The 27,281-nt window shown below is 35.6% G+C and overlaps 1 protein-coding gene and 1 pseudogene across 4 annotated transcripts in view; both read left to right on the top strand.

Moving 5' to 3' along the window:
• Nucleotides 1-27,281, top strand: part of EEA1 (early endosome antigen 1) — a 133,972-nt gene that overhangs the window by 40,309 nt on the left and 66,382 nt on the right. The window contains exons 3-10 of one of the 4 annotated variants that reach the window (XM_024570706.3): nt 5,394-5,519; nt 11,994-12,121; nt 17,594-17,648; nt 17,742-17,807; nt 19,656-19,695; nt 20,582-20,695; nt 21,275-21,396; nt 22,333-22,488. In XM_024570706.3, coding sequence (XP_024426474.2) covers nt 5,394-5,519; nt 11,994-12,121; nt 17,594-17,648; nt 17,742-17,807; nt 19,656-19,695; nt 20,582-20,695; nt 21,275-21,396; nt 22,333-22,488 — 807 coding nt within the window. Of the gene's footprint in view, nt 1-5,379; nt 5,520-11,993; nt 12,122-17,593; nt 17,649-17,741; nt 17,808-19,655; nt 19,696-20,581; nt 20,696-21,274; nt 21,397-22,332; nt 22,489-27,281 lie in introns of all 4 variants that reach the window. The other 3 variants (XM_053920958.1, XM_024570767.3, XM_053920957.1) reach the window with 3 other exon arrangements.
• On the top strand, nt 8,780-11,074 carry LOC112314283 (mitochondrial antiviral-signaling protein pseudogene; annotated as a pseudogene).

Below are 27,281 nucleotides of genomic sequence, written 5' to 3'. Positions count from 1 at the left end.
TTTTTTTTTTAATTTTCAAAAATTGTTCAAGTACAGTTGTCTCAATTTTTCTCCCAACCCCCCTACCCCAGCCATTCCCACTTCCCACTCTCAATCCTACCCCCTGTTGGCTTTGTCCATGTGTCATTTATACATGTTCCTGACAACCCTTCCCCTTTCCCCCCATTCTCCCCTCCCACCTCCCCTTTGGTTACTGTGAGTTTGTTCTTAATTGCAATGTCTCTGGTTATATTTTGCTTGTTTGTTTGTTTTGTAGATTAGTTTCCACTTATAGGTGAGATCATATGGTATTTGTCTTTCACCACCTGGCTTATTTCACTTAGCATAATGCTCTCCAGTTCCATCCATGCTCTCACAAAGGGTAGGAGCTCCTTCTTTCTTTCTGCTGCGTAGTATTTCATCATGCAAATGTACCATAGTTTTTTGATCCATTAATTTACTGATGGGCACTTAGGTTGCTTCCAGCATTTGGCTATTGTAAATTGTGCTGCTATGAACATTGGGGTGCATAGGTTCTTTGGAACTGGTGTTTCAGGATTCTTAGGGTGTAATCCTGGAAGTGGAATTGCTGGGTCAAAAGGCAGTTCCATTTTTAGTTTTCTGAGGAAATTCCATCCTGTTTTCCACAGTGGCTGCACCAGTCTGCATTCCCACCAGCAATGTACTAGGGTTCCCTTTTCTCCAAAACCTCACCAGCACTGTTGTTTATTGCTTTGGTTATGACGGCCATTCTGACCGATGTGATGTGGTATCTCATTGTGGTTTTAATTTGCATCTCTCTAATGGCTAGTGATGCTGAGCATCCTTTCATGTATCTCTGGGCCCTCTGTATGTCCTCCTTGGAGAAGTGTCTGTTCAGGTCCTTTGCCCATTTTTTAATTGGATTGTTTGTCTTCCTGGAATGGAGTCATGTGAGTTCTTTATATATTTTGGAGATCAAACCCTTGTCTGTGGTATCATTTGAAAATATATTTTCCCATATGGTTGTTTCTCTTTTCATTTTAATGCTATTTCCTTTATCCATGTGGGAGTTTTTTATTTTGATAAGATCCCATTTGTTTATTCTTTCCTTTATGTCCCTTGCTCTAGGGAACGTATCAGTAAAAAATATTGCTGTGTGAAATATCTGAGATTTTCCTGCCTATGTTTTCCTCTAGGACTTTAATGGTGTCACGATTTATATTTGTCTTTTATCCATCTTGAGTTTATTTTTATATATGGTGTAAGTTGGTGGTTGAGTTTCATTTTTTTGCATGTAGCTGTCCAGATCTCCCAACACCATATGTTGAAGAGGCTATTTTTACTCCATTTTATGCTTCTTCCCCTTTTGCCAAATATTAATTGACCATAGAGATTTGGGTTTATTTCTGGGCTCTCTAATCTGTTCCATTGTTCTACGTGTCTGTTCTTATGCCAGTACCAGACTGTTTTGATTACAGTGGCCTTGTAATACAGTTTGATATCAGGTATTGTGATCCCTCCTACTTTGTTCTTCTTTCTCAAAATCGCTGCAGCTCTTTGGGGTCATTTATGGTTCCATATAAATTTTTGAAATGTTTGTTCTATATCTGTGAAATATGTCATTGGTATTTTAATACCAATGAATTGCGTTGATCTATAAATTGCTTTGGGTAGTATGGACATTTTGATGATGTTAATTCTTCCAATCCATGAGCATGGTACATGCTTCCATTTGTTGTGTCTTCCTTAAATTCTTTCTTCAGTGTTGTGTCATTTTCTGAGTATAGGTCTTTTACCTCCTTGGTTGGGTTTATGCCTAGGTACTTTATTTTTCTTGTTGCTATATCAAATGGGATTTTTTTCCCTGATTTCTGTGTCTGAGATTTCATTGTTGGTGTACAAAGATGCCTTTGATTTCTGAATATTGATTTTGTATCCTGCTGTTTTGCCAAATTCACTTATTATGTTGAGTAGTTTTTTGGTGGAGTCTATAGGATTTTCTATTTATACTATCACGTCATTTGCGAATAATAGTTTTACTTCTTCCTTTCCAATTTGGATGTATTTTGTTTCTTTTTCTTGTCTGATTGCTGTGGCTAAGACTTTCAATACTATTTTGAATAGAAGTGGTGAAAGTGGACATCCTTCTCTTGTTCCTGATCTTAATGAGAAAGCTTTCAATTTTTGCCTGCTGAGTATGATGTTGGCTGTAGGTCTCTCATATATGGCCTTTATTATGCTGAGGAATGCTCCATCTATTCCCACTTGGCTAAGTGTTTTTTATCATAAATGGGTGTTGTACCTTATGAAATGCTTTTTCTGCATCTATTGATATGATCATGTGATTTTTGTCTTTCCTTTTGTTTATGTGGTGTATTATGTTTATTGATTTGTGGATATTGTACCATCCTTGCATCCCTGGGATGAATCCCACTTGATCATGGTGTATGATCTTTTTAATGTATTGCTAGGTGTGGTTTGCCAATATTTTGTTGAGGATTTTAGCGTCTATGTTCATCAGTGCTATGGGTCTATAGTTTTCTTTCTTTGTTGTGTCTTTGTCTGGTTTTGGGATTAGGATGATGCTGCCTTCATAAAAAGAGTTTGGGAGTCTTCCCTCTTCTTGGATGTTTTGGAATAGTCTGTGAAGGATAGGGGTTAGCTCATCTTAAATGTTTTGTAGAATTCTCCTGTGAAACCATCTGGTCCAGGGCTTTTGTGTGCCAGGAGTTTTTTGATTACTGCTTTGATTTCATCAGCTGTTATTGGTCTGTTCAGGCTTTCTGCTGCTTCTTCATTCAGTTTTGGAAGATTTTATTTTTCTAGAAATTTGTCCATTTCACCTAGGTTTTCAAATTGGTTGTAATCTCTCTTCTTTCATTTCTGATTGGGTTTATTTGGGTACTCTGTCTTTTTTTCTTGATGAGTCTGCTTAAAGGTTTGTTGATTTTGTTTATTTTTTCAAAGAACCAGTTCCTGGATTTATTGATCCTTAGAATTGTTCTTTTAGTCTCTATGTTGTTTAATTCTGCCCTGATCTTGGTTATTTTCTTCCTTGTACTTGCTCTGGGTTGTCTTTGTTGTTGTTCTTCCAGTTCTTGTAGATGTAGATTAGGTTGTTATTTGAAATGTTTCCATCTTTTTTAGGTAGGCCTGCATTGCTATGAACTTCCCTCTCAGGGCTGCCTTTACTGTGTCCCATATGTTTTGTACTGTTGTGAGTTCATTTTCATTTGTTTCCAGAAACTTTGATTTCTCCCTTGATCTCATTCTTAATGCATTCATTGTTTAACAACATGCTATTCAATCTCCATGAATTTGAGTGTTTTTGAGTTTTTTCGTTGAGGTTGGTTTCTACTTTCAGTCCTTTGTAGTCTGAGAAAATGCTTGATATGATTTCTTTTTTCTTGAATTTGTTGAGGCTTGTTTTGTGTCCTATCGTGTGGTCTATCTCTGAAAATGTTCCATGTGCATTTGAAAAGAATGTATTTTGCTTAAAATACACATCTGTCAAAGTCCCCTACTATAATTGTGTTGCTGTCAATATCTTTCTTGAAGTCCTCCAAGATTTTCCTTATATATTTGGGTGCTCCTATGTCGAGTGCATATATGTTTATAATGTTTATGTCTTCTTGATGTATTCTCCCCTTGAGGATTATGAAGTGTCCTTCTGGATCTCTTTTTATGGCCCTTGTTTTGAAGTGTGTTTTGTCAATGATGCCTTTTTTTAAAGAAGTGTTATTCTGTGGCTCTAGCACTTGGGACCGTGGTTGTCTGAAAGATATTCCTCTCATTATTAAAAAAACAAGAACAAAAAATTGGAATTCATGTTCCTCACTTTCATCTTCTGGCTAATCTCCTTTAAGGGTATTAACAAAAGGAATAACAATATCAATGACGGTCAACATATATTAATGTTTTCTTTGTTCCAGTGCTTTGATAAACACTTTGCATATATTATGTCATTTAATTCTCATGAGACCCATAGGTAGTTTATTATTGTTATCTTAGTTAACAGATGAGGAAACTGAAGGTCATAAAATCTACTAAGAGTAGTGTGAATTCATGATTGAAAGCGAAGCCTAGTTCTTAACTGCTACACTGTCTTGCCTCCCACTTTGGAACCTTGTTTGCAGTCTTCCTTTCCTTCCTTGCTTTTGTCCTAAGTGACATAAGTGACTCAAGGAACATCCTAATCTCTCAGTTCTTAATGTTATCAATGCCAGTGGTCTCTATCACCTCTTTTCTAGCTACTCAAGCCATGGCAATACCTTCTCTGCCTTATTGTCAGGAAGAATAATTTTTACCTGAAATGTTAAAATATTATCTCCCATTTCTTACCATAACTCCGTATCCTCTCAAAAACTTCTCATATTTTCACTATTTAACTTTGAGCTTGCTAAGTATTTCAGGTTTTTTATTTCCTATCTTTTCTTTCAGTCTTTAACTTTTCCAGGCTTCATTTTCCTTTCTTTTTAACCATAAATTTAATGACAGTTGGTATTAGGGAATACTTAACAATGTCTTAGGTATGTACTAAGCATCTTATGTATTGTACCACACAATAACTCTAGGAGAATGGTTACTAATATCAACCCCATTTTATAGGTGAAGAAACTGGCAGGAAGTAAATTGATTTCCTTGAGCTCATATAGGTTGAGCATAGGTTAAGGCTCAAATCCATATCTATTTAAAAACCCACAGTCATGGCATTATAACTTTTATAACCTATTTTTCTTCACCACTGTCTTCATTTTGTTTAAGTTTCCCTCGATACTGTTAATTTTTCTAGTCTCTTGCCTTCTATTTTTCCTATCTGACAAAATTCCAAACCATAGCTCAGTGTAACAGTTCACATTTTAAAATACAGATATTGTTAGGTATAGGGAATTGGAAAGATTGTTTTAAAATGATATTATTTGGCTCAGAAAAGTTGAATGAAGGGTCACCTATGGGCAATTATGGGTGTGTCAGGAAAGGTATCTCAGACTTATGGGAATATGATGAAGACTAAAACTTGCTTTCATTATAAGAAATTTTGTTTAGTATGTTGTATCACATAAAGGTATTTGTTATGCCTACTAGACATTTCTTGATCTAAAGTAAAAGCTAACTTGCTAATAATAGCTCTCAGATAAGTAAGGATAAAGTGTCATAAACAAAAAAATAATCCAATTAATAATACACACCTGGTTATTATAATTAAAAAAGTGAACCAATGGCAATTTACAGCATAAGATGGGGATTAATTTAAGAAGTCCTAGTTTGTATAGATCTTCCACATTTTATGACATTGCTACCCAAAACTTCCCTTTACATAATCTAAAAAGAGATAATACTAATTGTTCTCCTGTCATGTCTATTTTCATTGTCTGTATTTTATTTTATAAATAACTTTTCTGTAAATCTTCCTAAAAGTTGTTATTTCACAGGGTTTCATCTGTCCATTATGTATGAAAAGATGTATAACTGCTATTGATTTGTCGGAGCATTACCAGAAAGCGCACGCTGGAAATGAAACAAGAGGACAGGAACTCCTTAATGACTCCAGTGTTACTGTGGGTCCTGTATATTTTGTTTTAGCAGCTTGGTTATGGGATGCTCAAAATAGCTTTGTTTTTCCTTGGCTTGGTGTTGCGTACCTTTTTATGCTACAATGGAATATGGGATTGATTGCTTTAATTATGCATGCTTTAAAGAAAATTCAGTAAGGAGAAGAGGCTCCTGGGAAGTTGGCTTGGTTTCTCTTACTGTTTGCAGCTATCTTTTGGTGAATCTGTAAACAAGTATAGAAGTTTAAGTTAGTATCTGCACATAAATTTTGTTATGAAATTTGCAATATGTGAATGATATTTTATTTCAACATTTAAGCTATATCTTAATTATATAGGTAATGCTTTAGTAGTGAATGTATTAAAATGCTTTAGGTTAAAATGCTTTGCTCTTACACAGAAAGAGGACTTTGCGTGTGAGCCATTACTGTCTTTATTTGGGAAAATATACAGCATTAGGACCTGGATCTCCCACAATCTTTCTTTTGACTCTCCAGATCTGAGGGAGATGACAGAATGACACACACCCGAGTGTTCCTCGGTAGTGTGTAAAACTGGCACATAGCTAAGGCTGGGAGTAGGACCCAGGGAGGGGAAGTGTCCATTTTTAGGCTGGAAAAAGTTTCTCTGATGATCCTGATATATCTTTCCCTTGAAAATTACTGCAGTGTTCTAAAAAAAGAGAAATATAGCTTTTTTTTTTTTGCTTCTTTTATAAATCTTAACGAAAGAATGAAAATTTTTATACTAGGAAAGACAAAAATATCAGACTCACTTTTTTTCTGAGGCAGTTACTCATATAAGGAGATGATCTCAGCAAACATTCACTTATTTAATATATTAATAGTGTAGCTCTCAGTTGCCAGGTATCTTGCCAGGTCAAGGAGACAAAAAGGTAAGATATGATTTCTACCCCAGGGAGCTTCTATGATAGATTTCACTGGCAAAAAGAGTGCAATGGCTAATTTATCTTGAGGGGACGCTGGAGAAACTTCACTGGGAAAAAATTAAACTGGACATTCTCCGGGGTGATGGGGAAGATGGACATTGGTGAACTGAAACTTGCTGGGGCCGTGCTAACAAAGATAGAGGTCTAACGGATTCTTGGAACTCCGCTTCGCATTTTACTGGTTGTCTTCCTTTCAGAAGTATGGGTTAACTGTTCTTATTTGTGGCTCTCGAAATCAAAAGGGACAATCTCATCTGGGTCACTTAGATAAGAACTTTCCTTTTAATTCAAAGGACATTTGGTATAACAGGGATACCATAAGTATCAAGTTGAGGTCTTAGCTATAGGGAATCTGAGAAAGGATCGCAGGTAACTGAAAATAAGAGTAAGGAACTTACTGTTTTTAATGTTAGGTAAACTTTGTGGGGGGTTTTTGGTTTTGTTTTGCTTTTTGTTTTTGAAGTGGGTGAGAATTTGGAATGATTAAGGGTAATGAATGTAGCTGGTTATTTTTAGCGTTTTATTGTTTGCTAACAGTATTTTTGTGGAAGTTATCTACCTAACAACCTCAATCTCCTTGAAAATAGTTTAGAAAAAATAAATAGAGGTGGAGTCTCTTAACATCCAGAAATAGTATCACAAAGTCCTTGAGCTAAAAAGATCATGCACTCTATTCATGGAACATCACTCACGCACTCATTCTGAGCCTATTTTACTTTTATTTTAAATGAGTGACGTGGTTTTAATAAAATTTTCCTTAATCTAACCTTCCCATCCGTAGCTGGCTAACATTGTTAGAGATAGCATGCAAATAATTTTCAGAAATGATTGTTGAAAGGCGAGACAGAGAGTAGGAAAAGCTGTAAAATGTGGTACAGGTATTAAAGAGTCTACCAGAAGTAATAGAGTGGGTGGCACCCAAATCAGTGATTAATAATTCATGGCTCTGAGATACCAAGCAAAGGTTTAGTATCATCTATTTAAGAAGGTGAGGAAATATATGCATTTTAGAAAGATTTATTTTTATCTTTAATGTATCAAAATTGGAGTTTTATTTAAACAGGCAAGCTCTAATCACATGGAAAATTCACATAGGTGGAATATTTTTATAATTAAATATATATTACTGAACTTCTAAAATATATCTTTAGGGATGAATCAGTTCTTTCTGAACTACTAACCTGGTGATATTTAGAAGTTTTAATAATGTAAGGCATACCATAATGTGATCACTAGCTTTCTGGCATCCTTAGGCTCCTAGAGCCAAAAGTTGGAAGTAGAGACAATAGTCAAAGAGCCCAGCTTGTGAAGACGGAAGTGTCATCGGGATGTGGGTTCTCTGAGGAACACTCTGTAATTTGTCTCTATGTCCTAGCAGAGGTTGAGACGTAAAAGAGACATGACAGGCTGGATATTACAGGGTTCATGTGTTGTTGCACTAAAGGCGTGCCAGCTAGTGTGGTATAGCAGTTACCGGGCAGAAGTTACAAGAATGCCGCGGTGAGCATAGTGGAGAGCCATTATGAAACATGGCAGTAGAAATGAGATGGTTTGGAAGAAAGAGAGTGTAACACCAGCTAGATTAACACACAAACTGGGGGCATTCATTCATTCAAAAGACAGTGCTGAGTACCAAATATCTCTGGGGCCTAATGGCATTATTCTGATGTCCAAAGGCACATCCTCAGTACTACTGTCTTCGCTTATCTCAGGAGTTTTGTAGGGGATCACTGCATTCATTCACCTGTTGTGCCCCTGCCCTTCAGTCTGGCTCTCTGATCATAACACACCTCTGTTTCCCAAACACACCACGACTGTCTGTTATACCTCTTCCTGCACCTTTGCCGGTGCTCCTCCGATAGCTTAGGATGTCTTTCTTTCACTTCTCGCGAGTAAATGTTACTCATTCTATAGTAACTACTTCCAATGTCTCCTTAATATATGTATGTGTATATATATGCATGCATGCATGTATGTATATGTCTTTATTTTTTTAAAGCATTAGTTAACTGCTTCCGTAGGCAGCGGTGGATATGTCTTCCCCCGTGTTTCCTTAGTTTTTCACACATATGTGTGTTGCAGCATTGTCTGGTAACGTATGTCTGTGTCTGCATATCAGTATCTCCCATACTTAGTGAGCCTTCATTTTGCCACATAATGTGCATAAATGATAAGTGAGGATATGCTATTTGTATAATATCCAACAAAGGAGCACAATTTTTATTTATTTCTTTTTAGTTTTTACTAAAAATAGTAAATAGTGTTCAGAGTACTTATTGCTTAGTTCAGTCTTTCCCTCGGAAGGTTTGATAATCTGTAAGCTGTTAGATCTTATCTTTTTTTCTCACCAAATTCTGCATTGTTAGGTTCATTCGCATTTCATTAAATAATGAAAATATATAGTATGTTCAAAATTCTACATTAGCCATTAGGGAAACATAGATGAAAAGCTTTGTGGTTGTGTATTGAGTGAATGTAGTAATGATAGTGCTGGAGGAAAAAGCAGTATATGCAAAGGCAGAGAAATGTAACTACCATGGTGTGTTCAGGGCCCCACAGACACCCAGCTCGGACTGCCCTGAGGAGGCCCAGTGGCGCCCTAGGGCCCTCCTCTGACATGGCAGCCCTCAGCCCTCTGACCTCCCTCCAGCGGGCCTCAGGAGCAGGACACAGAACTGGGCAGTACCCACACAGGAGTTTTGCCAACTGCAGTCAATGTCTCCAGCCTTATATCACCTCATGGGCCTGTATCTTCGACTTTCTCCTTCCAGCCCCTGGCCTGTTCCACCCCCAGTGCAAGCTGCTTGCCTGGAACCCCAGTATCAGCTCTGTCTACTGGCACCTCTTCCTCCTCTGCAGGGGATGCTAGTGACTGGGCTGAGGCTACCATCTGCTCCAGTGGGATAGGGGTGCCTACAACTCTATGACTACCACCCTCCAAGGTGCTCCTCCACTCAGCATTTACCATCACCATGCCTTCCAACTTGCCCAATAGGTTAAAGACTCCCGGTATAATGCCCACTAATGTGCCCACCAGTCTAGCATCATGCAAATTGCCTATCAACACAATACATGCTGGCACAGCACCACCCAAGGTACCTACTGGCTTGGTGGCTGAACACAGGTTGCCCACAAGCTTGGTGCCCAGCAAGGTGCCTGCCAATATAACACCCACTGTCAGTAGCAGCAACAGAACCACAGAGGAGACACCAGTGTCCCCAGTGCCCACAAGTGCCACTGCTGGAGGCAGCTCATCCTGTGCAGACAGAAGCTCTAGTTGGGGCTGAGGACCAGAGCTGAGCAAACCAGGCAGGCTGTCTTCCCAGGACAACCAGCTATTCTCTGGCTGCTCTGTGGACTTTGCCATCAGCTGTGACTCCTTGGGCCTAGAACCTAGGATGCCCTAGAGGGGAATGAGTATGTGTTGGTGAATGGCCTGAGCATCCACATGGCTGAGGGTCTCAGCACTGACCTCCTGGTGGGCAACCCCGGGCTGCATGCTACCCCTCAGCTGAGGATGGAGGAGGAGGAGTCCTTGCTTGTTAGGATGGTGCCATGGGCGTCATGGCTTGGGGTGGCTGCTGCTGGGGCACTCCCGGCCACACTCCTGACTATGCTGTACCAGCAACGCCTACTCCAGTGAGGCCCCTCTGCCCTCCCCACCTTGCTTCTGCTCCCTTCCCCTCCATACATTTGTCCTTAGCCACAGAATTGGTCCCACCCACCATGTCCCTTTCTTGGGGCTAGCAGAGGCTGGGTTAGAGGGGACTCGGGCTGAAGCCCTGGGTGGAGGCTGTGCCATGGCCAACTGAGTCCTGGGAGGCAACATTTACATCCCAGCTGGTGTGCTTTGCAGTTCCCTTACTATCCTTGGATTTCTGGGCTCAGGGCTGCCCTGTGCTCTCCAGACCTGCCACCTGGCAATCTGGGTTGTTGCCTTTGTCCTCTGGAGGAGGTGCCTCCATCCAGACCTTATTTCTGTTTGCCCAAGCCCATGGATCAGGAGGTGCCGCTGAAGATTGCAGGGGGTTAGTAATACCCACCCATATCCCCACTCCTGTCCTGCCCCCATCCCTGGCAGCTGACAGCAGATGTCCAGGAAGGGGGATCCACAGGACCTCACTCCTGGCCCCTTGCATCACAGCCTGAGGCTGTTGCCCTACCCTAGCGAACACTGGAACTGCTTCTGGTCCTCCACTCATGCCAGGCAAGGGTGGGGAAAAGATCTGGAGGTGTCTGTGGGCCCCTGCGAAGCCTGAGACAGCTGCTAGGCCTGAGGATACTGTTTGAAGCCTTTTCCTAATTTCCTCACCCCACTTCTCCTCTTTCCCTTCCTCCTGATCCCCAGCCCCATGCAGATTGGAGAGGGGCCCTTCGAGCTGGGGAGGGAACCTTCTGAACAGAGCTCAGGTTGAAGTTTGGACTTCAGCTTCACCCCTTCCTCTGTGGCCTGGGCAGGTGATTAGACTTCTCTGGTCTTGCTTCCACACATGGACTGTATCATGGCTCATCCTGCACTGGGTTCTAATGAGATTGAAGCACACAGGTGTTTGTCAAGTGGCTGGCCCAGGGCAGGTAGCCACTAAATGCTTCTCCCTCCTTCCCCTGGCCCACCCTAGTAGAGATGATGGCAGGAGAGGCAGGGTGCCCAATTGGTAAGGGTGCAGCTCTGCAGTATAGGGTAGCCTAGGCCTGAGTCCCGCTCTGCCTCTCATCACTCTGTGCTCTTGGGCAAGGTGTTTACCTCTGTGCCCTTGTTTTCTTAGGTGTGAAAGGGGGATGAATGATAGTAAAATAATAATTACAATAATAATAATTAAATACATATATATAAAAAAGGTACTTCAGTATTTTAGTACTGTTGAAGCATGTTGTATATATATAGAGAGGTGTCAGGAGATCATTGGGAGGATACTCATGCAGGATTGGGTATGCCATAACCATTTAATAATTCTGGGATTATTTATAAGTTTTTTTATTCTATGGGTCTATATATTAATTTTAGGCTTTTGCAGTGTTTATCTTAGGATAGTGAGAAGATTTACTTCTTAACCATTGTAGATACTCTGGTAGTTACGAGTTATATATTATATTAGCCTTTTCCTCATTCAGTGATCAGAATGCTTCATGTTCTTAATTTTACTGTTTTCATTCCTATGAAGTAGATTGGAGCAGAGATCATTTTACTAATGGGGATGTCTAGAGAGAGGGAGGACGTGTAATGGCGTGTATTCTCTAGTAGTCTTCTAGATTAGACCTAATTTCTCAGATTAGAATTGTATACTCTAGCCATTAATTTATTCAACTTAAAAAATGGTTGTAAGGGATTTCTTTATATTTTATAAACTCCAAGCAGAATAGACACTGATGTACCTGTGTACAAAACCAGAATGTGGGATTAATACCAAATTATAACTTACTTATTGGCACCATTGTGTGAATAAGACACTTGAGTATATTTCATAATATACACATAATTGTTTTGCAATATTAAATACGGTTTTGAAATATTTTTCTGCCTTTTTCTGTAGGGTTTCATATGTCCGCAGTGTATGAAATCTCTTGGATCCGCTGATGAACTTTTCAAACACTATGAGGCAGTTCATGATGCTGGTAATGACTCAGGTCATGGAGGGGAGGCTAACCTGGCTCTGAAGCGGTAGGTATAGTATAATAGTTTTGAAGTGTCATGTCATGCATGTATGTAATGTCATTGTTTAATGTTGAATAGTTAGTTTGTGAAAATAGCAGTATTTTTATATGATTTAATTTAAGTCTGTCCTCAGTTAGCATGGCTTTTCTCCTTTGCTACTGTAACCTCTTCTGTCCTTGCCCAGCAATTGTCTACGTTAGCATGTACAGCATGGTTTTTAATGAAGAGTGTAAGTTATCAAAAGATGGTTAAGTTATATTTATCATATTCTGTTTAATAAAGAATGATATGCTTTGTTTAGAAGATTTTATGGTAAGTTGTTAAAATAATAAATATAGCCAAGAATTAACATTTCAGAATTATTTAAAAAAATTTCTTTTATAATCACCAATTTAATAGGAAACACACATATACATTTTGCTTCTTGGCAATTTTGCCTCACCATTTTAAAAATTAAATTGAACTAAAATATAATTACTTAGAATAACATTCAGCAATATAACTTTGCTTTTCTTTTGCTATTGGTGAGAACTCTTGTCTTATACCCCCCACTAAGGAAGCAAGCTTGATTTCATTCTACTTGTAAAAATTTTTTTTTCATGCTTCTCTTAAAAACAAAAAAGGATGCCTCTTGCTTAATCTGCTATAACACAAAGAATATCACATAAAAAGAAAACATTATGATCACATAACTGTGGTTGTTAGATAATAGAACCACCTATAAAATATGACTGGTTTAACTTATTAAAATATTTGGGAAAACTAGTGCTTTTCAGAAATATGAATCTTCCCTTTTACCTGATTGTTAATGCTCTTCAGTATTTTTATATGTGAGTTAATAATTTTGAGTACAACTTTTGTCATTTGTTAGGAAATTGATATAAAATATGTACTTAAAGCACATTATAAATGTTTTTATATATAATATCAATTTAACAGTTGCTTTTTCAGGTATGAATTAGTGCCAGTATATGAACTTTCAATGTAAAATTATCTCCACAGTCTATACTTACTTTTGCTTTTTCTAAAAAATATTTTATTTATTTATATATAGAGAGAGGGGAAGGGAGGGATGAAGAAAGGGAGAGAAACATCAATGTGTGATTGCTTGCCTCTTGCATGTGCCCACCTGGGAACCTGGCCTGCAACCCGGGCATGTGCCCTGATGAGGAATGAAACTGTGACCTTTAGGTTCGCAAGATGACGTCCAACCCAGTGAGCCACACCAGTCAGGGCTATTTTTGCTCCTTAACTGTCGTTTAATGTTTAGCAGGTCAAGGTCTGGATTCTGTCCTACCATTCTCCTGAAACTGCTCCTTTAAGGGCTAAGAGTAACCTGGATTATTTTCAGTTCTTGTTGTGTAGGAGAAAGAAATTTTCCTTTATATTCCTAGGTTATTTTGGCTGGTCTAATAATTAAATCTATTTGAGACAGATTAACAAGAGAAAAATAACCAATTTAATTACATATGTACATACGGGAATCCTACATATGTGAAAGAGACACACCAAATGCATGAGAGTTTCAAAGACAGAAAGGTAAAAATGAGTATGTATGATGTTATGAGCTAAGAAATGAGATGAGGTGCCTTAAAGTTTCAGAGGGGAGGAAGGTCATTTCTAAGATAAAAAGAGCAGATATTGAGTAATTAGAAGTTTTCCCTGCCTAGGTCCTAAAAAGTTACTTCTGGTGATAACTTTTGTGGGCAAGTCTTCAGTTTAAATTCTTTAAGGGAACGGTACAGTTTCTCTTGAGCCTGTAGGCTCTCCATTGCCTTCAGCTCAAAATAACCCCCATGCCAAAGTAGCACATCTTGGGGAGGCCCGTTGTGAACCCCTTTGGTATCTTACTTGACTTCTGTTTTGGTTCTCTATTACATCGTAACAATTCACCCAAGATTTAGTGGTTTAAAACTATAGCAGTTTATTATTTATTATTCTTTGGGTTGACTGGGTGGTTCTTTTGCTATAAGTGGTGTAGACTGGGGTGCTGGGAAGGCCAAAAGATCCAAAATGGCCTTAAATTCATTGCTGGGAATGGATGTCGGATGCTGGCTAGAAGCTCAGCTGGGGCTATGTGTCAGGGGCCTCAGTTCTCCTACTTACAGGCTTCATGTGGCTGCTTGGACTTACCAGACCAGCAGTTGTGTTCTGAGAAGGAGAATTTCAAGATGAAAGAAGCAGAAGCTGCTCATTTTCTTGAGGCCCGGCTTCATACGTGTCAGAGCCTCACTTACGCCACATTCGGTTGGTCAAAGTAGCCACAGGGGTGCTCTGGAATCTGAGGGCCGGCTCAGTTTCAAGAGGCCAGGAAGTAAACTCTGTCAGTACAGAAGTGGCTTCTGCCAATGTGAAGGGAAGACTTGATGGCAGCCGTCTTTGTAGATTATCTACCACAATCTCTGCAAAATTTGGCCTTGCTTACTCTCTTCTTTCTACTCGTCTGAGATAACATACAGTTGTGATTATTCTTTCTTGATCTGTTTTGTGTGCTCATCTTGCTCTATATCCACATCCATGACTTCCTCTTAAACTACATCTCCAAGCTAGAATTATTTCCCGGGATGCCTACTAGGGATCTTCATATAGATGTTCCAAAGAAACATCTCACTACTGACACTTTGTAAACAGGGTTTATTATGTTTGCTTTAACCCTACTCATTATCTACCTCTTCTGGTGAATGGGAGCATTATCTTTCCACTCAATTACTAAGGCCAGAAAATTGAATTTGCTTATTTTTACATGCCTGCCTCTGCTGCCCTATCTGACCTGTTACAAAGTCTAGTTAATTCTGTCTCCCTTAGGGGTACTAGTCTTACTGGGGTGATCACTTTATAAGGTCTATAAATGTCTTATCACTATATAGTAAACCTGAAACTAATATAATATTGCATATCACCTGTAATTGAAAAATTCTGTCTCCTGAACAGCTCTCATAACCTTTTCCATATGTAGTGCTGTAGCTCATTTTAGGCTTCATCTCTCACTCAAAAATATTTTTTTCAGTATTTACAGTTGGCTCTCTTCCTTGTACCTCTCCAATGAACTCTATATTGCTTCCAAGGTAATAATCTTAAGGTGCAAATTTGATTGCTGTTGCTCTAAGTAGTAATTTTCACTAGTTTATCTCTTACTGTATCTGTTCTCATTTTTCTATACCTCTCCAGTTTCTGACAATTAGTCCTGCCCCTCGCTAACACAGTGGATAACATGTGACTGTGGGTACCTTATGTTTTTTAGATCAAAAGCCCACATGATTTGGGTGGGTCATGAAACCTTTTTGCTTTAAAGCTCTCTGTTTATCACTTTACATGTGAATTTTATTAACATTGATTACATATTTGAAACCTGATGCATTAGTAGTTTCATGGAGACCAGATGTTTAAAATGTATGTACAGATAGTATATACAGAATACAAAATTCAAATGATTCAAGAAGTTATATGGTGAAAATGGATTCCTTGCCACTCATTTCTCTAGCCTCTTACTGTTTCAGTTTCTTGCATATACGTTCAGAGATAGTCTGTACATATATATGCATGTGCTTACGTCTGTGTACATATAAAAATGTTTAAATTTCTGCAATTACATAAAAGAGCAGTTCTGCAATGTTCGGCACCTTGTATTTCTCTGAGTATCTTATGAATTGTTTCACATAAATGCAGATAAAGCTGTCTCACTTTTTTAAATGACAGCACAGAATTTTATCATTCTTCTATTGATGAGCATTTAAGGGATTTCCAGTGTTTTGCAATTACAAATGATGTGATATATACCCTTGGGGATGTATCATTTGTATATGAATGAGTATATCTGTAAGGTAAATTACTAGAAGTGGAATTTTTGGGATAAAATTTTTCTTTAAAATTTTAATAGATGTTGCCAATTTTCTTTTGTAAATATCCTAAGGTGTTTTATGTTATACATTAGAAGATTTTCTGTTGTAGGCAAATTACTTTCACAAATTTGTTGAAGTGGCACTGTAAAAAAGATTAATTGGAGCAACTGAGGCTATCAAGTTAGAAGTTGAATTGGAATTATCTTCCTTGGTATTTCATTATATTTTATGTGAGCCATTTAAGTATTTTGTTATTATTTTCTTTCTTCATCATTTTAGTTTATATATACAGTTGGAAGATTACTTAATAGTAGAGAAAGCTTAAAACACACCCACACTTTTCCACACACATGTGAAGACTAAGTGTCCTACATTGGCATGTGATTTCTACAAATCAGATTAGTTGATAGAGCCATATGGGGGAGAGGGGGTGTGGGGGGACACATACACACTTACCAGAAATGAAGGCTAATGAAAATTTTATAAGAAGACAAATTTTAAGAGTCAACAAAAGCAGGACTCTGTTATTGAACTTTACTTGTGTATTCAGAAGATTACAGACTTTATCTCAGAGTTTATCTCTATCATGAAGCCCTGCTAGGTAGACGTTGCCACTATCTCTGTATCTGTTTTTATTTGTATCATAGGACTGATGATAGTCTATTACTCTTACTTATTTACATGTTCACTTCTCCCATTAGTTTGAACAACTTGAGAGTCTAGAATAGATAACAAGTGGCTGTTGAATAATGAATGAATTCCTTACTTATGAATGGCTATAAAAGTTAGAGGACTTATTTCTCCATCTTTCACATTTCTCTTAGTTGGCAATTTTCTTTCTTTTGTACTGTTAACCCTATTTCACATATCAAACTGACTCTTTTTATTCTCTATTTCTGCCCTCATTTTGAGAGGAATTCTCCCATCAGTATGTTTCATTGTCTTTTACCTTGCTGATAAATGCTTGTGCTGATGTGGGCTTGGTCTTCTCCTCACTAGAAATGACCCTGTTCTCCTATTCCCTTCATCCTAGAATCAGTTCATTGGAGGATTCGTAATGAACTCATTTTAGTTCTTGTGTCCTCTACCAAGGCAGCCAGTAGTAGTGTCAAGGAACAAGGAGAGTCCCATGTGTGTGTGTGTGTGTGTGTGTGTGAGTGATTTACAATCCAAAAGGGAAGATAGTCCAAACATCTAGAAGGATAATCCCAAAAGTATTTTATCATGGAATCATTCTTGCATTAGGGCCTAGAGTGGACCTTGGCTCACCATTCGTTTTCATACTGACTCTTGGTGAGGAAAACAACGTGAGCAGTTTCCACAGGAAAGAGCATGTCAGATTTAAAGAACAGAGCTAAGGGAATGAGGGGGAGAGGGGTAAGGCAGGGACTAAATGGTGCAGATTTTATATTCCTTGTTAGTGAGTTTAGGTTTTATGCTGTTATAGGAAACCATTGATGCTTATTGTTGGTAAATTAATCCACTATATCTAAACTCTATAAGACTCTTTATTTTTTTTTAATTGAGAAAACTAGAATATCAATATATAGTCAGTAGCCATGATTCCTTAAGAGAGCAGGTTGTTAATTAAACAATATTAACTATTAATTCTCCACCCCCCCACCCCAAATATGTTTAGAGATGATGTAACACTACTTAGACAAGAGGTCCAAGACCTACAGGCTTCACTTAAGGTAAGGTTAAAAAGGATTATATTTGTTTATTTTCAGTGTTTTGGGTAATAAATCTCTTCAAATTTGCTAATTAAAAATCTTTTTTCCCTTTAGGAAGAAAAATGGTATTCAGAAGAATTAAAAAAAGAGTTAGAAAAATTTCAAGGGCTGCAGCAGCAAGTAATTGTTTTCAAATGCTTGAAGTATATTTATTAGTTGATTGTTGTCATTGTTGAAAATCAAGCATAATGCTGTTTTTTTGTAAGCAGGTGGCCTGATACAAACAAATTCCTAATTTGTTCCCTGTGTTTAATAGCTGATACGTGTATGGGAATCAAAGATGTAACTTCTTAAAGGTGCTCTATTAAAAATCAGTTATCTGTGGATCGTTGTTTTATACCAGGCTACATTATTCTATTCTAACAATGTACCTAAATGGTGAAAAAATATATAGGTTTAAACAATGGTGAAACTCTTTAAAGCATTTGTAGTTGTGACAAGTTGGAAATGACTAAAATGTATGTTAAGGGAAAGAACAATTATTAACTGTTATAGTGAAATGTGTTTAAAAATGCGGGAAAACTGGTATTAACAATGTCAGGTTTCAAAAACAGAATAAAGTATTTACATATGTGTGTGCATACACACCAACGTGCATATATTATATGACTTTAACCACATAAAAATAATACTAGAAAAAACAAGAAAATCACTGTGCTGTCAAAAAGTGGGTATCTCTGAGTAAGATTCTTTTAATATCCTGATTTTTTTTATAGTTCAGTGTATTTTCTAAGTAAATATCTTAACCAATTATGATTTTTATACTAAAATTATATTGACTTCTGTACTAAAATTATATAAATTCCATAAAGAATTGTAGAATAATGAATTTTACCAAATTTATATATAGTTTTCATTTGTAAGAATAAAATGAATACCCTTCAACAATAGTTTTAATATTTTTATAAAGTAATTAGTGATCTCTTTGCACATTATCTGAGCATATTGTGACTCTCAGTCAGTCCTTTTGCCTTTTAGTCTTTTCACCAAAAATTGTTATTTGGACTAGAAAAGACAAAAACAAATAAATGGATAACAAGGTATCATTCTTGCTACTGCTCAACCTCTATTAACTGAGGTTGCATTAAAGAGGTTTTTAGTAATCTAAAATACTTATACATCAATTACTCATCTTTTACATGGATGCCATTAACGTGATGCCATTAACAGATGATCTGTATTATCTGTACTTGAAAACAGACAGGAAGTTCCTAACTACATTTGAGATGACTTTCACATTTAATAAATTAAATAAATTTTCCACAGTGCAAGGTATAAATTGACTTGTTGGGAGAGTTACCTTTGGGAAAAATATGTTTGAAATATTGATGATTCTTAGCAATCACAATGTCCAAATCCAATGAATAGGGAAAAGTCAGATGTATTATGAGACACTTTATTAAATACTAATCAGATGTGAGTAACTTTTTAGTGTATGAAAATGATTATGATGCAGTATATTATTTTGTTCTAATGCACGTGATAAATTAAACCTTATGGAATATATTCTTTATTTCTGCTTCTTTTAAAGATGATTTATAATCCTGAATTAAAAATTTATGCTTTTAAAGCCATTTTTTTTAACAGTGATAGTTTCATGGCATATTTATCTTATGCTAATTTTCAAATATTTTAGGATTGAATCTTGCCTGTTAAGTATTTGCTTTAGAACCTATTTAATTGTAATAATTTATATTTATTTATTACTGTATTTGTGGAATTTAAGATGCCATCTATTGCAAGAAACATAGTAATTTCTTATATGTTAACATAAAAACATTCTTAGAACCAGGGAGCTGCATTGAAATTGTTATGCCAGTGTGCCTGGTGTTATCTTAGAGATCCGGAAGAATGAGTAGGCCAAAATTCAACTTTCATCAAAATCTTCTTACTCACCTGACAGATTGTGTCTTTCGGAGATTTTTCTTTTTAACATTGTATTTGTGTATGTCTTATGTTTTCTTCGAGGAGTCTAAACCTGATGGATTGGTGGCTGATTCATCAGCAGGTAACTTTACTCAAAGCAGCTTTTCATTTCTTTTCTTTTCATTTCATTTCTTTTTTTACATCTTTCTCATCCTTTCTTACTTTTTTCTTTTTTTTTTAATGCCTGCTATATGATTTTTGTCTTGGGATTATACTTTATGGCTCTAAAATAGTGAAGGTAGCAGTAATATTCTAAGTTTGCAGTGCTTGTTACCTGTGAACTCTATAATTTAATCAGTGTACTGAAATCTTAGTGTTTTGTTTATTATATTATGAAGTTATAAACTTCTGGATTACATTGATATGGTTGTTTAATGAAAAGTTAAATCTATTATCAAAGAGTGATGTCCTCTTTTTCTCTTAAAATGATGAAACTAGCACCTTTGTATAATTGGAGGAATGCTCAACGAATCAACATTATTTTTGAGGTTAATTTTGTCTGTATTTAATTTCCCTCTGAAATCTCTTTTCTTTATGAGAATGAAGTATCAGGACTTGATTGCCTATTTTAATTGATTATTTTACTTAAGACCTTGATTATTTTTAAACCATTTCTCATTTTTTTTACATTATTACAATTTTTTTTTCAGAGAAGCAGAATACATGTGTTCCTTTCTAGTCAGTTGAAAGATATAGGAAAATAACTACAAATGTGAAATCAAAATAATTTTTAAAGAAATATTTATAGATTATTTGGATGTGATGCTAAATAGTCCTTTCATTTATTTTACATGTTTGTAAATTATGACTTGTGCCTTAAATAAATCATATGCTTAATTCTTTAAATATGAAGATACTCATAATGGGTAACAGACACGTTAATTGCTTTTAACTAGTGTAATGATTGTGATATAAGTTAGCAAATGTAAGTACCATTGTTTTTGAATAAATGCTATACGTTTTTGTAGAACTTCATTCTTTGGAACGACAGTTAGAAGAAGCCCAAACAGAAAATTTTAATATTAAGCAAATGAAAGACTTATTTGAACAGAAAGCAGCACAACTTGCCACTGAAATTGCAGGTAAATTGAATAAATTTTTTTTAGCTAATATATTAATTTCATTTATTTTTGCCATTATATATCCTAGAAATAAACATTTTATTTAGTGATGAAGTATATGTTATAGACTATGGTGGTTATTACTGCAATTTAATAACATAATTGCTATGTAAATTATTTTTTTTGTCCTCCCACCCACCCCCTTCAAAGGACTGATTTTCTCTGTTGAATTCTTCTTGAATTGATGGGGGGATCTTAAAGATTAACAAAGAACATTTTGGAAATGTTAATTAGCATAGTATATATAGATTTAACTTTTGATTTATACTATTATTTACATATATTATTTTTTAACTACACACTTTTAGGTAAAATATTATATATGACTAAATATACACTAAAACTCTATTTAGTAGGATACTATATATACAAACATTAGATTTTTTTAAGCTCATTTAATGTAATCATGAGTATACTTTTATTAGGTTATCTAAGGAATGTGAATTTGAATTAAGTGATGTATAGATGTGCACTGCAATGTACAGGAATTTCTAAAACTGTCTTCTAGAGTTAATCTCATGAAACATAATCTTTGTTTAGATATAAAGTCAAAATATGATGAAGAAAGGAGTCTTCGAGAAGCTGCTGAACAAAAAGTGTCACATTTGACAGAAGAATTAAACAAAGAGGCAACTATAATTCAAGATCTGAAAACGGAACTGGTAATTTACAAACCATTTATTAGAATGCACTTTTATAATCTTCTAAATTAAAAATGAAATTCCTGCTGTGATGAAAAGTTTTTAAAAATATAGCTTGAATAAAATGGAGGAAATAAAATTCCCTGTAGTTCTTCTTCCACCCTCATATATACCATATATGATTTTTTAAAATCAAAATGGAATTTTGTGATACATAATTTATTACCTTAACATTTTTGTTGTTTCTATCTCAATATCATCTTTCTTTTTAGTAGGTTAGTAGTTTTAGTAGTATCTGTATCTGATCCTGGCCTTTCCTTGCACTCTGGTTTTATATAAACCCACCTACTTGAGGATACTTCTAGTTGCATTCTACCTTTTATTTCAAATCCGATTAAGTATAACATCAGGTCATTGTATCTCCTCCATAACTGCATTTCTGTCATTGGTGCTGTACATCTTCAATACTCCCCAGGTTTAACAGTCTTAGATTTGTTCTTGACTCTTTTCTGTTCTTTATTTAGCACTCAGTAAGTATATAAATGAATGAATCAAGTATATTCAACCAACAACAAACCATAATTATGCTTACATCTGTTCCTTCTTCATTTTTATTACCAGTTTCTTAGGATGGAAAATAAAGGAATGTAAGCATTTATCAAGTGATTGTTATGACCAAGGGGTGTAGTTTGTGAAAGAAGGGAAAGCAAAGAAAGCCCTAAGGATAATTGGGAATTTGCTGTGTTGCACCTGGAGTGGGAATACTATTAAATATAAGATAGAATGGGAAGAGGAGATGGTTGTTATGGGAAGAAATCAGTGTGCGATGTTCAGAGTTCAGTAATTGATATTAAAGATTGTTTTCATTTTGATTTATTTGTGGTGGAACCATTTAAAATGTTTATTATTTTAGTTTTTCACTATAATTTTTAATTAATATGTGTTGTTGCTTCACAGCTTCAGAGACCTGGTATAGAAGATGTTGCTGTGTTAAAGAAAGAACTAGTTCAAGTTCAAACACTAATGGATAACATGACCTTGGAACGTGAGAGAGAATCTGAAAAACTCAAAGATGAGTGCAAAAAGTTACAAGCAGATTATGCTAACTCAGAGGTAATGAAGTTCAGTGTATTTAAATGTGATTGACATTAACTTGTTTATACTGTCGAGATAATCGAGATTTGAGATTTTTCTGAGTGACCTATCAAAATAGTATTTGCCTTTCTTTCATTTAGTCTGAGTATTTGTATATAGTCAGTATGGTCTGAGAGTTAATATTTATGTAGCTAGACACTTTGAGAAGAATGTTTGCTTAAAAGTGTATTGTGCTATTTAAAGAATGATGTATATTGTGTAGAGATAATATTTAAAATTAAATGTGCTCCTGACTAGTCAGTAAGTGGTAATTGAGCTTATTTCAGTTAGGTAGGGGTAAAGGAAGCATCTCTGATAACTGATCCACTACTCTTGCTAGATGATGTAGGAGTTCATATTTCTTCAAAAGTCAGCCATTCCAATGAGTTCCCTGTAACTTACATGCATAGGTTCCAGTTCTCCTGAGGAATTACACAGAATAAATCCTTTCTTTTTTTCTCATGAGGGATTTGAAGGCTGTTTATTTATTTATTTATTTATTTATTTATTTATTTATTTATTTAGAGGGCAAGGGAGGGAGAGAGGGAGAGAAACATTGATGTGTGAGAGGAACATCCATTGGTTGCCTCTCACATGCCCCTAACCAGGACCAGACCCACAATCCAGGCATGTGCTCTGACCATGAATCCTGAATTCAACCTGTGACCTTTTGCAGGATGACGCTCAACCAGCTGAGCTATGCTGGTCAGGGCAAGGCTGTTCATGTTTACTCTGAGTTTTTCTCTTCCAGGATAAACATTCTCAGTTCCTTCTGTAATTTCTCACATGGCATTACTTTGGCCTTTAAATCCCTTCTATAATTATGTCAGCATATAAGTTCTAGAATATGTAGTAAACATATTTGCATAAAAATACTGGCTTTTATCCTTTTTACTGTATTATAGGAGATATTGTTATGACTATATTATTTGTAGTTCTTAAGCTGGGAAAAGGGAGAAAAAGTGGGATCAACTGTATGGCATAAACAATAAAAATTTTAAAAAACAAAATGTTAGGGAAAAAGTAAATAATAGTGACTTTTTAATTTGTATCTCTGTCTTAGAGTTTTTAAAGTAGTTATCTAAAAGACACTCTATTCATATTTGGTAATATATTAGTGAGCTATGGAGTATAAATATCAATAACTCATTTCATCTTTTACTTCTTTGTATCTCTTATCAATGGGGGAATGGTGAAAGTTTATGCACAGAACATGCATAGGCATATGAGGCTTTATGATGCTTAACACTTCAGATTTTAAAGTTTATGAATTTCAGGTACAGATTTCCCAAAAGTGATCTTTGTAGCCTAATAACAAACACATAATCCCACAATTTTTCCATCAATTCAGGGAGTTCATGAACTTATCAAAGATGTTCAAAAGCTCCTAATGTGTAATCAAGTAGAGGCTGAACCAAACATGTCTTGATGCGGACCCTGGCCCATGGGGTCTGAGTGTTGTGGCTGCGACAAACAAATTCACACCGACTACAGAAGTCCTGTGCCGAAAAAGGGATGGCATGCCCACTCCCTAAGTGAGAGAGAGGGCCCCGACCTCTGCCTGGACAGGCTTGTATTGCTTTTCTGGGTACATTATATTGAGGATGGTCCTCATTTACTTTGCACAGGTTCGCTAAGTTCGCTGTGGGTGATTACCTTTTACAGATAACAAAGGAAAGAATGTTGATAATTACTTCAAAGAGAAGGATGTTGCAGATCAAGGAGAAAAGTGGTTGAACTGGTTACACTCCATACTTGGGAGGTTTAGCACAGATTTTAGGAAGTTATTTTAAAGATATGCAGTAAACATTTGCTGCCTCAATCCAGGGTGAGGGAGTTTTAACAAAAGCAGGCCTCATAGCAGCCTAGGTACAATGCAGGTCTGATTCCCCACGGAGAACCTGTCCTTGGGCGTGGGTCCTGTGTGCCTGACCTCACTCCCCGTCTGTTTTCCGAATCAGGGGCTGGGCTACGTTCCCCATACCATGCGAAACAGTTCCCTATAATGTCTCATGAGAAAAATCCTATTTAGATAATACTAAATTAAAAATACTTGAACCTGGGTGAATCCAGTCATTTACTTCTGTGCCTCAATAAGAGTTATTTTTGATTAAATTTGCCTGCCTACTAGTATTTCTCAAATTAAAAAAAATACTCTCTTTTGATTAAAAATTCCTTTAATGTTATTTTAAATTTTAAAACAAATGCAGTAGGGTGACTGAAATCGCATCAGAGTAATGGCAGCTTTAGGGTATGTGGATTTTGAAGTGCAGTCCTTTCTGACCTTCTCTCGCTGAGAATAATGACATTATAGTTGTTACACAAGTAGAATTTGAACATGGAGAAGTGTGTGTGTGTGTACATATACACTTACTTGCACTTTGGGGAAGATACATGTGGGAAAATATTTTTGAGTAATATTTTACTTAAGATTATACTGTTTAATATAGAAGACTTATAAATTTATATTTTTACTTATATAGATTAAAATGTCTTTGTATGGAATGAGAAGAGCTTATTTAAGATGACAAAGTTTTGGCTAAAGTTATAAAAGATTTTTGAGAAAAGGCGTTAGTGTCTTCTCACATTGTCCTCATTTCAATGGGGGAACAGCAATGTTTTTTTTGTTGTTTGATTTGTTTTGATTTGTGTTTTCTCTAGAAAAAAATGTTTCTGGGAAAGAAGAAAGTGGCTTAGAAATCCATTTTTTACATCTTAACTTCCTTCAAGTTTTTATTTAAAATACTTATGTTTTGAAGTGAATTTTAAAATAAAGGGATTTATTCTTGATGAATGGTGATTTAATATTTCATTAATTATTAGTAAAACATGGATAATTAGTCCCTTCTTAGATAATTAACAGTTATATAATTATTGAGACCTCAGATTGTTTTTGAAATATTTTTAACAACTTTAGGAAATGGTACCGTAAGAGAGCAATATTATTATTAGAAACAAAATCTTAACGTTTTCACCATTAGTTTTGGATACTATGCTAGGCACTTTAAATATGGGGTCCCATTTGTTTCTTTTAACCCTGTGAGTTAAGTACTATTTTAAGTTCGTTTTATATGTTAGGAATCTGAGGCTCAGGGAGGTTACATGTGTTATTCAAGGTCATGCCCCTAATAATAGGAAGCTAGCATTAGAATCGAAAGCCTGTGTTTTTTTTGTACCATGTTATCTTCTATTTCAGGTGGTCTGATGATTTGCCTTAAAAGTAAATTTGTCCTTTAAATATTGACCTAATACTTGTTGTTATTAGTTTTTATATTTTGCCATATTGTACATCATAATATTTATATTGAGTATAACTTAAAATTACTTTTGAGTTGTGTCTCATATTTTCATATGAAAAAATTACTAAATATTCCATCTCATTTATTTGTTTATAACTATATTTGTTTTTAGCTTTTGCTTACTCTCTAAATAGATGGCATTACTTTATTAACATTAAAATTCAGTTCTACTTATTCTTAGTTAAGTGTGTTGGTCAATTATAGCAGTTAATGAACTTAATAGAAAAAATTATTTTATATATTAACTACTTTCTGAACTTAAATATTGGCATGGGAAATAAAGAAGCTAAAAAATGCAATGGTTTATTTGTTATTCCTAGTTGAGGCTGAAGACATATAACTTGGTGTGCACTGTTAAATACGTCTTTACATTTCATTAGTTTCATTAAGTGTATACCTTATGAATTCATTGACAGGTTTTTGGAGGTGGTTTCTAGATATTTTAGATGGCATCTATATATATATCTCATTCTATAGAATTTAAAAGTACTTTTTATATACTAATTGGCTATTTTATAGATCAGAAATTAAGGATTTAAAGCTTAAAAATGTTATTTCTACAGATCTACATTATTGAAAATATCAAAGTTGCAATCAACTTACATTTAGTGTGGTCTTTTATAGAAATTATTTTTTAAGAATTTGTATTCCAAATAAACTAATTTGAATTTTAATTTTAAGAGCTCCAATGTTGATAGAGATACGGAATAAATATGATTATATTCAGCATAATTTTAAAAGAGAGTCTTTAAATATCTCTTAAAAGTATGCTAGTATAAGAGATCAGATTCAGCGGTGTGTTTCCGACATTGTCATTGTGTGTTCAGTCTGTGCTTTGGTCTTGTTTCCCACCTTTCATCCACCATTTTATTATTTTTTTCTGCTTTCTCATGGAGATGCTTAAACTTGAGGTAATGTTCTTTTGGAAGGCTTTTACTATTAGTAGTACTTTTAATGCAGTACCTTTATCTTCATATGGCGATTTTGTGATTTAAGGCAATGTCAGATCTTCAAAGATATGCTCATTTTTGTTTTTATTAATCATGCAAAATTTAACCACTTTTAAATGATTATTTGGTAAGAGTAGTAGAATATTGGGACAATAATTATAATTTTAAACTACTAGCAGGATGTTTGCCTGAAATATCTTAGTTATTTTGTAATTTAAAGATTTTTAGTGAAGTTCAATGTTGAATTGAATAACATGGCTTTGAGGAATACAAACTATTTATAGAATCTGAAATACTGTTTCCATGGAAACAAATATCTATTAACTCCTTAGAGGCAGAATCACTCATTCCTTTGGTGAGTATTTTTTGAATGCCTACGTGTCAGTAGTTAGGAGTGGGGGATATAGCAGTGAATGAGACAGTGCCTGCTCTCATGAAGCTTGTATTCCTTTATGGAAGCCAAACAATGCGTATGGAAGTAAATAAATCATGATAGAAAGTCAATTAATGCTAAGTGCTATAA

This window comes from Desmodus rotundus, chromosome 3 (genome assembly GCF_022682495.2).
Source record: "Desmodus rotundus isolate HL8 chromosome 3, HLdesRot8A.1, whole genome shotgun sequence".
NCBI lineage: Eukaryota > Metazoa > Chordata > Mammalia > Chiroptera > Phyllostomidae > Desmodus > Desmodus rotundus.
The sequence above is the reverse complement of the archived record's forward strand: the minus strand, read 5'-3'. Positions and strand labels throughout refer to the sequence as shown.